At 48.7% G+C, this 14070-nt stretch overlaps 1 protein-coding gene across 1 annotated transcript in view; it reads left to right on the top strand.

The window, feature by feature from the left end:
• Positions 1-14070, top strand: part of NOSTRIN (nitric oxide synthase trafficking) — a 37776-nt gene that overhangs the window by 14721 nt on the left and 8985 nt on the right. The window contains exons 6-10 of the mRNA XM_063318225.1: positions 438-500; positions 1291-1389; positions 1768-1893; positions 11565-11663; positions 11749-11874. Of these exons, the coding sequence (XP_063174295.1) occupies positions 438-500; positions 1291-1389; positions 1768-1893; positions 11565-11663; positions 11749-11874 (513 nt within the window). The remainder of the gene's footprint in view (positions 1-437; positions 501-1290; positions 1390-1767; positions 1894-11564; positions 11664-11748; positions 11875-14070) is intronic.

Below are 14070 nucleotides of genomic sequence, written 5' to 3'. Positions count from 1 at the left end.
AGTCTGTGCAATTCTACTTTTCTCTCCCCCCTCCTTTTCCTACACAATTCACTATAAAGTTTCTGGCAGCGTATTTCTGTGGCAGACCGTGGGGGCGTCCATGGGGAGGGGTAGCTTAAAAAGTCAAGGTAGCCCATCCCGTTTTTATATGGGACACGGATGCTTCTGACAAGTCCTGCTCTGAAAGAAATACGAACTATTATTCCCTTGGACTTTGTTTTTCATTATGTATTGTAAAATAATGAGCATTTTTTTTAAAATTAAGATTTAGATCTTACCTTCTGTTAAAAAGTCTAACATAACTAAATATACTAGGTTATATTCCCCAAAGTAATTTATCCAAATGGTATCAGTCAGTTCTAACATTAAAAATGGAAACTTAACATTGAAACAATAATTTCCCCCCCCCCATAATTGCGGTGTTTCTTCCCCCCAAGGTAGATAAAACAGTTGAGAAGGCAGCTGAAGCAGTTATCAGCAACTGGCATCAACAGTTAAAGGCAAGTTCTTATCTTTTATTCCTACAAAAATACTGTACATGGAAGTGACCTACCCATCAGAAATTGCTGCATTGGTTCCAGTCACCTAAATGGGATTCAGAAGCTCTTCCTTAGACGTGAGCATCTCCAGTGACTACAAATAAGATATCCGCTGACTGGGTCTGAATTTGAAGAGAGGGAGGGAGGTGATTCTAAGACAAGGCACATATTGGGTTTTGCATTGTTCACTACAATGCTGATGATTTTTTGTTCCAGCATAGGAGAAATCTGCATGTTACACAAAAATTCTAACTCCAGAATTTGGTTGGCCTACAGGCTCAGTATGAATTGCAGTGAAATTTTTGCAGCACTTGTAAGCGCAAGTATTAATTTTAATGGTCACAAACAGTAATCTGGAGGGTACAATTCATTTTTCTTAAAAAATGTACATTTTCTTCTACCATATATTACATTCAACAGTATGCAACAATGAGATATTCTCAGGGCAATGGTGAATAGATCTCATCTAAATGTCATCAGCAGCAAGCTATGGGTCCGGGCCAGGGACGTCCTCTCTGTGTGTGTGTGTGCGTGTGTTTGAAAAAGTCAGTGGGACAATGAGCATTAAAAAGAGTGGGGCTTCAATCACATAGTTGTACCAGTCATCTTGACTTTTTGACATCCCCTACACCCATGGTTTGGGCTGTATGCAACTCCCAAGTCATGGAACAATAAGGCATCTAAGAGATTCGTACTGTAGCTCATATTCACTCTAACGGTGAACTCTATTGATGTTGTATTTGTGGGACAGGCCAAGAAGAAGTTAAAGGAGCTAACCAAGGACCATGAAGCACTTTTCCGTGATACAGAAAGCTCCTACCCGCTGGCTTCCCCAAAGACCAAAAAAAAGGTACTCCTTCAGACAGGTGTGTGCCCAAATGGATACAGCGGATAAATGAACTGGAATAGGCAGACAGGGAGCTTAATCCAGGAAGTCCTATGTTCCTCTCCCAGACGGACACACATCTGTTTGCTAATTAAGTTTTGGGGAAGCTTCTGTCAGCACTTCCATAGCCTATAATAGCACATTTCTCCTGGCACATATTTTTCTACATTACTTGGTAAATCTTAGTGATTACAGAGATGTTTCCTTTTCCTCTCCTTCCTTGCATGTGTCCAGATAAAAGATCATTTTCACCTATTAACCTCCTATGAAAGCAATGCCCCTGCTGAGTGAAATCAATTACTGTTTTAAAAAAACAATCCTGCACTTATATTTTCATTTTAGTTGCTCAGAAACCTAGAAAAATCTGCAATCAAACTGGCAAAGGACGATGAAGACTATTATAAGAAGAACTTAACTGCCTGTGAAACTCGGGTGAAATGGGAGCATACATTAGAAAATGGACACCAGGCAAGTCACCTGGGGTTCTCCTCTTGCGCTGTTATACCTGTCTCTTCTGAGCTTTTCTTCAGTCAGAAACAAGCCATATTCTTTCCTTTTCCAGTCATATTCTATTTTGATTTGCAATTCCATGAGGCACCTGATTTACAGCTGTGTGTTCAAGATAAAACATCAAGGCTCCAAAAATATGACTTTAAACACTGTTTTGTTGAAGACATAAAATAAAATTGTTTCCAGTCCCAGCATCTCAAGCACCCCACACTTGTCAGTCTATTGATGGAAAGGTTATTTATTTATTTGCAACAAATAAATCCCCAATCTAAATGGACCAATAATTTTAGCTGTATTGAAGTGGAGACCTCATATAGATTGTCACCATTCCAGCATAATGAACTGCGTCTGAGAGCAGGAACATGTTTGGCATCATTAGACCAAGCAATTTCATCTTACTCTGAAATACCCTGCACAGTCCCAAGACAAAAGATCTTCCCAGGACCACAAGTGTCAAAATACTTAGAGCAAGCTCTTGGGCTCCTTCAAGGGAGCCACCCACAACTTCCTGATTATGGAGGAGGGGAATCTCTTTCTCTTTACCAGCATTAGCCTGATGAGAAGATATAGGTAACAGTAGGTAAGAAGTTGTTAGTAAGGCTGCTGCTGGTCCCTTTGGAAGAAGAAAAAGAAATTCTTCCTTTTTCCTCTTCAGTTACACAGATTCAGCTTCTTTTCCCTTCTCCCAACTATGTTGGAATTTCATCACCATTACCCAATTTTTGGAGGGCAGAGTACAGGGCACACAGGTGCATATACAGAAGATCCTTCACATGCCAACAGAAGTGATATATTTTTGGGGACAATTATTATCTATATTTGGTAAAATCAAATATGATTACATGCATTTCATAGGCAATGTATTATTTTCCTTAGTTTCTGGCAAGAAAGAGGACCACATGACAAAAGCATATTGATTTACACAACTTAAACATTCTCAAGGTACATTTAATTTTAGTAGCGCATCCTGTCCTCAAGATTTATTCCTCGAGGACTGGATGAACAGTGAAATATAAAATCTTGGCTTGGATTAACTTCTGCTTATGTGCATACATATTAATTTTAAAAATAAAAATATTTAATTTAATATTTTTCCCACTCCCAGAAAAATCATTAAAATCAACATGTTCAAATTAAAACTTCCTGTAAGGAACAATTAAAGAATATGGATATGTTTAGCCTAAGAAAAGATGACCGCAGAAAGATAGCAGTTTTCAAACACCTGAAGGACTCTCATGCAGAAAAGGGGGTAGATTTATCCTCTATTGCCCCAGAGAGCAGGGCCTGAACCAGTGAGTTAAAACTACAAGTAAGTAGATTTATGGAAGATGTCAGGGGACATGTCCAGACAGGCTGCCACTTGAAAAGGTGACTTTTCCCTTGCTGGAAGTCTTTAGACAGAGGCTGGAGGGTTATCTGTCAGATATGGTCCAGTGGACCCTGCACTGACTTCCAAGGTGTCATGCGCTGCCTACCTCTGAATAACGTTCAGACACTGGGTTGCAAAGCAGGCTCTGGTTTATTTCAGGATAGGTACAACGTTGTTAGAAAAAAGCTGAGAGTGACAGGAGCGCGCCGGTGCGGGGTTTAAATACCCCGCGCCGGTCAGCGCCCCCTCGCTCTCGATCACGTCACCCCCCTTTGTCCCATGTGTTGCCCTGCCATTGGTTGAGGGTTTCCAGGATCGCCCATCCTCCGGTTTTCAATCTTCTGCTGATTGCTTTCAGCTGGGCGATCCCCGTTGCAATTGCCGCTGATGGCTTGGGTGGCTCCGTGATCCGTTTATCTATTGTCTATTAGCCGTTAGTCGTTGTGGGTTGATGGCTACTTAACTTGTCCCCCTTCACCTATTTCCTTGTCATTGTCATGAGTGCCATTGCGCTGATGACTTTAGCTCAACGGCACTCATGACATACTGCCCCCTTTCCGAATAGTGTTCTCCCCCGGGTTTCTGGGTTTTCCCCATGGAGCTGTCAAAACGCCATTTTTTTTTTTTTTTTTTTTTTTTTTTTCAAAGTTCCCGCCGGAGTAGTTGTCGCCCCTCCCTTTGCTCCTCCCTCTACCACGTGCCTTCCCAGGGTGTGTCCATGGTGCGCATGCTCGGGTTCTGACCTGGCGTGCGCATGCTCCAACCACACCCTGTTTGTTTGGCTCAGTTCGGCGAGGCGAGAGGCGTGGCTGGTCGGGTGCTGCTCAGCTCCAGGTAGGGCCCTTTTTTGCTTATTTGGAGTGCGTCGCCTTTGTTGTGTCTCCTGGGCGTTGCCCCCAGGTTGCCCTGTTGACTTGCTTGCCACTCCCCCGCGGCCAGGGGGCGGGGGGAGGGTGCTGGCGATCGTTTGTCACCACCCCGTGGGCCCGGGGCGGGGGGAGTGAGTCCCGGGGGGGGGGAGGTCCACCCAAGTCGCGGGCTTGGGGGGGGCCCCTTCCCTTGGGGCACGGGAGGCGGGGGGAGGCCTGCGGGGGGGGGGTTGGTTTTGCTGACCTTGATTGCGGTTTGTCGGGGTATGCCCGGTGGAATGCTCTGGTCAGGTCAGGCGCTTTAACGTTGTGCGCCGCCACCCATTCCGGGTGGGGGAAGTGTTTCCACCTGACCAGATAGTGTAGGGTTCCTCGTTGCTTGCGTGAGTCGAGGATGTCCCTTATCTCGAAGTGGTGTTGCCCGTCGATCATAAGCGGTGCGGGCTGAGGCGTGCTTGGGTGCCATCGGGAGGTGGTTGCCGGTTTTAGGAGGCTGGTGTGGAACACCGGGTGGAGCCTCCGGAGGTTGTGTGGCAGGTCCAGGCGTATTGCTACCGGGTTCACTATTTGCGTGACTCGGAACGGCCCGATGTACTTAGGCCCCAGTTTTTTCGAGGGTTGGGTTGACTTTAGGAACTTGGTGGAGAGATAGGCCATATCCCCCGCCTGGAACGTCGGTTGTTGGCGCCGGTGCTTGTCGGCCTGCTCTTTGTAAGCAGCCTGTGCCTCCTTCAGCGCCGCCGTGATTACTGGCCATGCTTCCGCGATCTTCCGTCCCCAGTCGCTGGCGTCCACCTGGGGTTCCGGGGGTTGAGGTAGCTCCGGTATGGGGACGAAGTCGCGCCCCGAGACTACTTCGAACGGGGTTTTTCCCGTGCTCGTGTGGACGGCGTTGTTGTATGCGACTTCGGCGAACGGGAGCAGTTCAGCCCAGTCGTCCTGGTGGTAGTTCGTATAGGATCGTATAAATTGCTCTAAGGTGGCATTAAGAACCTCAGTGGCTCCGTCCGTCTGCGGATGCCAAGCCGTAGACAGGGCCTGTTGGGTCCCCGTCAGCTTCAAGAAGGCCCGCCAGAATTTGGAGGTGAACTGTGTGCCCCTGTCGGTCACCACACGTGCGGGACATCCGTGTAGCCTGTACACGTGGATGAGGAAGAGTTTGGCTAGTTGTTGTGAGGATGGGACTGACGTGCAGGGGATGAAGTGGGCCTGCTTTGAGAAGTAGTCCTTCACCACCCAAATGGCCGTTTTCTTCTGGCTGGGTGGGAGGTCCACTATAAAATCCATAGAGATTTCCTCCCATGGGCGGGAGGGTTCTGCCACCCGTTGCAATAGCCCCGCGGGTTTGCCTGGTGCCCGTTTGGCCCTAGCGCACGTTGGGCAGGACGCCACGTAGGTTTTTACGTCTCGCCTGAGCGCGGGCCACCAGAATTGCCGCCGTGTTAGGTGTAGGGTCTTGAGGAACCCAAAGTGTCCCGCTTGCTTGGCGTCGTGTGACCTATGCAAGATCGCCTGGCGTTGCGAGTCCGGGACGTAGATTCTGCCTTCCCCCCATGCTAGGTCTTGCGCCATCGTTACCTTGTCGGGGTTTGCCAGGAACCAGGGGTCGGTTTTGAGGGCGGCGGCGAGGTCCGTGCGCATTCCCCCTGGTAGTTGCGGTTGCCGTCTTTCCGTCGCCGGTTGTCCCGCCGTCGGCTGCGCCGTAGCGTCGAGCTGCCTCCGTGCGCCGCTTCGGGTGGTCACGGCCATCCCCAGTTGCGAGGCGGATAGGACCGTCCCAATGGTGTCTGGGGCGGGCTCTTCGTCTTGGGGCAGCCGGGAGAGGGCGTCGGCCAGGAAGTTCTTCTTGCCCGGCATGAACTTCAACTGGAAATCAAAGCGGCTGAAGAATTGTGCCCATCGGACCTGTTTTGGGCTAAGGCGTCTAGGCGTTCGTAGGGCCTCGAGGTTCCGGTGGTCCGTCCAGACCTCGAATGGTTGGGTGGCTCCCTCGAGTAGGTGACGCCATGTTTCTAGTGCCGATTTCACCGCAAAGGCTTCTTTCTCCCAGACGTGCCATCGCCTCTCTGTCTCGGAGAACTTCCTTGACAGGTAGGCGCATGGTTTCAGGAGCCCCGTGGAGTCTTTTTGTAGCAGGATGGCTCCCAGGGAGAAGTCTGAGGCGTCGGCTTGGACCACGAACGGCCGTTCTGGGTCCGGGTGCGCGAGGATTGGCTCCGTCGTGAACAGCGCTTTCAGCTTGTCGAATGCGGTCTGGCACGCGGGAGTCCAATTCAGCACTGTGCCTGGGTTCTTGGCGCGTCTGGTGTCCCCCACCCCTTTGGTTTTGAGGAGGTCCGTTAAGGGGAGGGCTATCTCAGCGAACCCCCGGGCGAAGGACCTGTAGAAATTCGCGAATCCCAGGAAGCTCTGTAGTTGCCGTCTGTTGCGGGGCCGCTCCCAGTTTAGTACCGCTTCGACTTTTGCGGGGTCCATTTCGATGCCGTCCCCGGAGATTCGATACCCCAAATAGTCTAGGCGCTCTTTGTGAAACTCGCACTTTGTGGGCTTTGCATAGAGCTGCGCCCTTCTGAGCTTGTCGAGGACTTGCCTGACTAAGGTTACGTGTTCCTCGTATGTTTTTGTGTAAATAAGGACGTCGTCGATGTAGACCAGGACCCCTTTAAACAGATGTTCATGCAGTACCTCATTGATGAGCTGCATGAACACCCCAGGGGCCCCCGCGAGTCCGAAGGGCAGTACCTTGTACTGGAAAGCGCCTAGGGGGCAGTTGAACGCCGTCTTCCATTCGTCCCCCTCCCTGATTCGGATGCGATAGTACGCCTCGCGCAGGTCCAATTTGGAAAAGACTTTGCCCGTGGACAGGTGGGCGAGCATGTCCTTCACCAGGGGTAAGGGGTATTTGTTGGACAGGGAAGCCGCGTTTAGGCCCCGGTAGTCGGTACAGAGCCGTAGGGTCCCGTCTTTCTTCTCCCGGAATAAGACGGGGGCTCCGACCGGTGAGCATGCTGGCTCTATAAATCCCCTGTCTAGGTTTTTATCGATGAACTCCCGGAGGGTTGCCATCTCCTTCGGGGTCATCGAATAGATCTTTGGTCTAGGTAGGGGGACGTCGGGCAGTAGGTCGATTCGGCAATCCGTCTTGCGGTGGGGGGGTAGTTGGTCTGCCTCTGCTTCTCCGAAGACCTCGGAGAAGTCGGCGTATTGTTCCGGTAGGTCTGCAGTGGTAGCGGCGTTGTCTTGTGTGGTCGCCTCCGCTCGTCCTACCGTGGGGTTGCTTTTGCCAGCTGGTACTGGTGCTCGATACTCGCCGTCGCCGAATGTGAAGGTGCGGGTCGCCCAGTTGATCCGCGGGTTGTTTTTCGCGAGCCATGGCATCCCCAGGACTGCAATGGGCCGTCCGATGGGCGTGACTACGAACGACGTGCGCTCGGTGTGAGTGCCCATTTGCAGGGTGACCGGCTCGGTTTGTAGCGTGGCTGGTTTCCCCCCCGCTGTGGAGCCGTCCAGCTGGTGGAATGCTAGCGGCGTGGGGAGGGGGAAGCAGCGGAGTTCGAGTTTGGCGACTAGGTCGGGGTGGATAAGGTTTTTTGAGCACCCCGAGTCCACTAGTGCCGCGGCCGTGGTGGCTCCGTTGCCGGCAGAGAGTTGAATTGCTGCCAATATTACGGAGCTTTTGTCGTTTCGTTGAGGTGGTTCGCGTTGCTGTCCCGCCGCCTGCCTCGCCACGCGTTTCAGGGCAGGCGGGGAGCATTTCCCGCCGGCTGGTCGGGGTCGGTATTGTCCCCTTCTCCCCAGTAAGCGTCCCAGCCATCTTCCGGTGTCGCTGTGGCCACGGTCATTCGGCGGTGAGGGGGCGGCCCCGGGTTGGGTGGTTTGGGGCTAATTTTCGGGGCGGGCTTGGGCGCGCTGGTCGGCAGTCGGTTGGCGAAGCAGTCCGCCGTCTTGTGCCCTAATTTGCCGCACCTCCCGCAGGGCTCCCGGTTGAACTTCATTTTTGGGTATATGGGGCCGGCCATCCCCCCGTGTGGTGCGGGTACCTTTTTCCCGACGTAGTTTGTGTCTTCCGTGGTTGTCATAAGGAAGGTGCGGTGCGCGTGTTCGGCTTTCCCCGCGAGGTGGATCCACCCGTGTAACGTTTCTGGGTCGTCGCGGTAGAGGGCCCATTGGAGAACGTCGCGGTTGAGCCCCTTTTTGAAGATTTCTAGCAGGGTGGTCTCAGACCAGTCGCAGACCTTTCCCGCGAGGGCTTTGAACTCCAGGGCGTAGTCAGGGACCGTGCGTGTGCCCTGTTTAAGTCTCTGGAGTGCGCTTTTCGCCCGTACTTTAGCTAGGGGGTCTTCGAAATAGGTTTTCATCTCGTTGATGAAAGCAGGGAAGGTGGCGAGGGCGGGGGAGCTGGACTCGTACAGTTGGACGTACCAGTCCGCCGCCCTGTCTTGGAGTTTGATCGCCACGGCGGCGATCTTGTCGGCCTCGGAGTCATAGGAGTGTCCGTGCCTCCCCATGAACTCCCTAGCGTTGGTCACAAAAAACGAGAGTTTTGTGGGGGTCCCATCGAAGAAGATGGGGAAGTCCTTTGGGGCCCGGGCGTTTTGTGCGGCCCCGCCTCTCGCTTCTCGGGGTGTGGTGTCGGCCGCCTGTGCCGTCTGCTGGCCCTCCGCTGGCCCGTGTGGGTTCGATGCTTCGCTCGGGGTGTGGGCTTGTGCGGGGACGTCGTTGGGTGGCGCGGGGGGCATAAGCGCCTGGAGCATGGTCCGGAGTTCCGTCAGCTGAGCCCGCATGGCCGCGAGTTCAGCTCGTGCCTCCTCGTCCACAGCCCGCGCCGCCGCTGGGGCCGGTTCCGTTGGCGCGTCCTCGGGGGTGGGTTGCCGGCGGGGTTCATCGTCCCTCTGCCGCGGGTCCGCTTCCTCCGCCGTCTGATGGGTGTCTCCGTCGTCCTCCTCCGTGTCGAGCGCCGTGGGGCTGTCGCTCCACGCCCGTTGCTGGGGTGCGATGTGGGGCGCGGGGTCCTCCGCTGGTTTCGGAAGTCGTGCTGCTCCCTCCCGCGGTCGGGTTGCCTCCGTCGCCATCTCCCCTTGGGGTTGGAGCTGAGGCTCGGGTCGGGTTGGGTGGGCGTCCATGGCTCCGGGAGTCCGCGGTGCCTCTGGCCTCGGTCGGTCCTCCTCTGCCTCTTGCCGCGCGGCTCGCCCTCCTTGCCCGCGCCGTTCCGGCCTCATCTTGCTGGTCTTCTCGCCGTCTACTCCTCCCGCGGCTCGTTGTCGTCCGGTGGGGCTCGGCGAGGCTGAGTTTATGACTCTCAGCTTTATGTCATGCGCTGCCTACCTCTGAATAACGTTCAGACACTGGGTTGCAAAGCAGGCTCTGGTTTATTTCAGGATAGGTACAACGTTGTTAGAAAAAAGCTGAGAGTGACAGGAGCGCGCCGGTGCGGGGTTTAAATACCCCGCGCCGGTCAGCGCCCCCTCGCTCTCGATCACGTCACCCCCCTTTGTCCCATGTGTTGCCCTGCCATTGGTTGAGGGTTTCCAGGATCGCCCATCCTCCGGTTTTCAATCTTCTGCTGATTGCTTTCAGCTGGGCGATCCCCGTTGCAATTGCCGCTGATGGCTTGGGTGGCTCCGTGATCCGTTTATCTATTGTCTATTAGCCGTTAGTCGTTGTGGGTTGATGGCTACTTAACTTGTCCCCCTTCACCTATTTCCTTGTCATTGTCATGAGTGCCATTGCGCTGATGACTTTAGCTCAACGGCACTCATGACACAAGGTCCTCTCCAATTTCATGATTCCATACTGACCATGTAGCTCCATAGTTGGTATGTAGTCCTGTCGGACTCTCACTTTACTAAAAGGGCTCCCTGATGCCTTCTATTTTTTTCTTAGTATATATCTCTTTGAGTCCAACATAGTTAAAATCAGATTAATGACCATCCAGAATTAGATTAGAATCTAAAAAATAACAAAAGTACTGAGATTTGTTAAAAGTGCTTTTTTACAAAAGCATCAACAAACTGGTCATAAATCTCCTTCTCATTTTTTCTTGGAGCAGTTTAATTAAATGCTGTTGAGCATCACCACCTCCACTGAGCGCTTCTGTATTTTTAATTACATGCTTAGATCTTCTCCAACTCTTTCAGTACTCTTTAGCTAAAAGGAACACACCTACGTAACAGTCAGGAAGAGCCATGATCCAACCCAAGCTTACTTTTTGAGCTCAAGCTGCTTCATGGGTGATTGTTTGGATCCATTTTTTTCAGCTCTTAACAATGTGCAAGCAAGTTGCATTCTCTAGCTATTGTTAGGGCAAACGGATGGCTTCAGTGACCCAGAAAAACATTGTTGAAGTAATCTTTGAACCATCTCGTAAGGCCCCATAGTGAAATAAAGCTGCTCCTAATAAATGTAGCCCCCTGAATCTCATCTGCACTCCTTTGTTCATCTAGTTTTTGAAGGATGCATCAATACTGACCTGGCTGTACCACATTATATAAGCAGGGAAGATTCTGCTGTTTATGTTTGCTTAATATTTTGCAATTTGTTTGTGCTGATTAGAAAGAAGCAAGGTTTGATTTTGTATCTGCCTTACTCAGGGAAGTCTTATGAAATAAATGCTGAGTCAGGATGGACCTCTCCCACCACTAGTTCTAGCAGGACTGGAACCGACGGGTGGAAATTGTAGGGAGCTCTCAACTGCAATCTGCAGGCCAACAGTTTCTACCCAGTTGTGCTAGAACTAGTCACTGAGGGAGTTTCACTCTCTTCCCACCATCAGTTTTCATAAGCTTCATTCAGAAGGAGCAAACCTTCAACCTAGGGCCCTTTCTTTCCAACAACAAATAATGTAATTGGGATAGAAGCATCTTAATGCTTGGATAGGCACATTTTTTAAAGACCCATCTTTCAAACAGAATTCTACAGTATTGTTGAGTGTTCAACAGCAAGTGACAGCCAGAATGAAAGATCGATCCCCAAATATAAATCACTTTTTAATTACAACATGAATGCACTGTCACTGTAAAAAGACTTCTTGCATGTATATTTGATAATTCATAGCCACTAGGATTCAAAGTGCTCCTGATCAAGGGTCATATTGTACATTCAGAACTTATTTTGTTAGATTGATTGATTTTTATCCCACTTTTCTTTTTGGTCATCTCAAGGCAGCCTATATACCTAATGTTCCCACCTCCTATTTTCATGGACTCTAAGCCAATGGGATAATTAGCAATCATTCTGTGTGAATGAAGGTCCATCCCAACACTCTAGGATCCACTTTAGATACAAGCCATTGGAATTGGGCTAATGGCTGGGTATGCTTGAAGTAACTGATCTGACTATCATATTTAACTTGTTCTTTCTGTGAGGAGTAATCATTGTTCCCTTTTCAACAGAGCATTCTTGACCTTGAAAAAGAGAGACTCCTGCTTCTCTGCAATACGTTACATAGTTATAGCCAGCTTCTTTCTCAGTTTGGACAAAGCCTCATTGCTGTATGTTAATTCCAAGTTCTTTTGCTCTGAATTGAATATTGCTAGAAAGTGTTCCCATGCCTAATTTTATTTGTCATTATCCTAGTGCCAGGCAAAGGTTCACAGTGCTGTTGCTGAAGCAGAAATTGACAAGGACATGCAGACATTAGTGAACGAAATGTCGGTAACCACGGCAGAGACCAAACTGGAGCTCTTGTTAACAGACTACTATGTAAGTGCACTGTCAAATTTCCTGTCTTCAGTAATGGAAGGAATAATTCTTAAGGCAAGGAGATGACTCTTCTGACTGGGATTCTGGAAATGAAATAGAGCACTTCTGGAAGACATCAGGATGGATAAACTGCCCTGGAGGTATAACCAGGCTGGGTTTGCATAACACATAACCACAAGCTAGCCAGCTGTGCTTTTTGTAGAGGAGTCCTGGCTGGAATCCTTCAGTTCATTCACAAGCACAGGATATGCATGTGACAGCAGTGTCCATGAGCTAGGTGGAATACCAAAATGTCAAGATGATGATCACAACAGTGCAGTCCTTTGTATATGCACATGATGTCAACACATATACAAAAGGGGCAGGACATTGACCATGTGGTTGCAATTACCATCTTGACTTTTGTTTTACACCACTCCTCCCCCTGCCCATGGGTGTCCTGGTACATGAGTAGAACCCAAGTCATTTAGAATATCTAGAATTAGAAACTTAAAATCCCAAAGGGCCTATAAACTGTATGTAATGTACATTTCATGCTCCAGTAGAAAACCTTCATGGTGAAGAAGAGAGATGGCAGTACTCTTCCCATTGGAAGTAGGCTGATAGGCAGAGCTTAAGAGAGTTAGTCTTCCAATCAGGAGTGTGCAGAACAGAGAGAAAAAGGAGAACAAAGGAGTCATCGTATGTATGTATGTATTCTTAATGCCCCTAGTAATCAATAGGACTAAAAGTGGCAAGAATCTTTGCTTTTGGAGCTGTATCTCCAATACACATTTTAATCTATTGTATTCTCAAACCCAGCAAGTGTGCTAAATGAACTCCAGAAAGAGTCCTGATTGAATTAACTATGCTTAACTATGGACAAAGTGTTGTGCCAACATAGCTTATATCTCAATGCATTCTGTGGGAATCACGGTCTGGAAAGTCAACCTCTTCAGCATCAATGACCTAGTTTTAGGCCTTATTTGCCTAGCTTGAAGGGAAATACAGAAAGTAAACACTACTTGTATGGGGACTAAATAATATCTATCCTATCTGGACCATACCAATTCAGACCCTTACCAGATGGCAGGAAAGAATTAGAGTTTTCTTTATCTCTGTGGTGCTTTCTAATGGTCATCCAGATTGTTGTAGCTCTAACCAAATACAGCAGATCCCCAGTTTAAGAATGTCCCAGTTTACGGACTATTTCTAGTTAAAAACAGACTGCCATAAAGACTATTATATTAAAAATTCAAGTTAAGTACAGTGTTTTGGGTTAAATACACAATATTGTACACTGTGTATTATTATGTTTAAGGTATTTTAGTGAATTTGGAAGTATTTAAGTGTTTTATATGCATAGAAAGGTTAAATGTATTCTATACAGTATATTAAGACAAACATTTGACTAACTGATGCTAAATAACTTTTCCAACTTACATACAAATTTGACTTAAGGACAGACTTAGGAACAGCACTCATTCTTAAACCGGGGACCTGCTGTATATTTTCTCCTCTGAAGGATGCAAGCCATCAACAAGCAAGTTTGCTCCTGTCTATGTACCTATGTATTGTCCTGTCCATAGCCTTGACTCATGTTGAATGAAAGACATTGTTAAAACACTTTCCCATGAAGTATGCCTGTCACACACATGGACGTGTGCTTCTTTTGCGAGCTGGCCTTTTCAGGTGCAACCTTATCTGTACCTGGCATCAGAGGGTAAACTGCTAGCCTGGTTAACTTTATACCTACATGGATCAGTGCCACACAGAATGCTTATATGAGTAACACTATAGCCAAGGTAAACCAGATCAGAGATGTAGAAGAGTGTGATACCACAATGGGGCAAAATGTTAAGAAATGCATTTGGCATTAAAAGAAATCGTTATGGGAATAGCCAGGATTTCAGAGTCATTATTTTTAATTGAAGAGGCTCAAGAGTAGCTACTACAATCCAATATTTCAATTACCCACATATTAATTCTTTAAATGGGTCTGTAGCATTTCAAATTCACTGTTTTAAGAACTGGTCACATATCAACATGGGGAAAAGCCATAAAGGGTCGTGTCTATTTCACAGGGACATAGATTTCATTAAAATAAATTCTTATGGCCATAAGAAAAGATACAAGACAAATAGAGAATTGCTTTTTTCAGCTTCCAACCCTTCATCCCAAATAATCTCAATGTTTATTTAATATTCTATATGTTTT

The sequence above is a fragment of the Candoia aspera genome, chromosome 1 (assembly GCF_035149785.1).
Source record: "Candoia aspera isolate rCanAsp1 chromosome 1, rCanAsp1.hap2, whole genome shotgun sequence".
NCBI classification, from domain to species: domain Eukaryota; kingdom Metazoa; phylum Chordata; class Lepidosauria; order Squamata; family Boidae; genus Candoia; species Candoia aspera.
The sequence above is the reverse complement of the archived record's forward strand: the minus strand, read 5'-3'. Positions and strand labels throughout refer to the sequence as shown.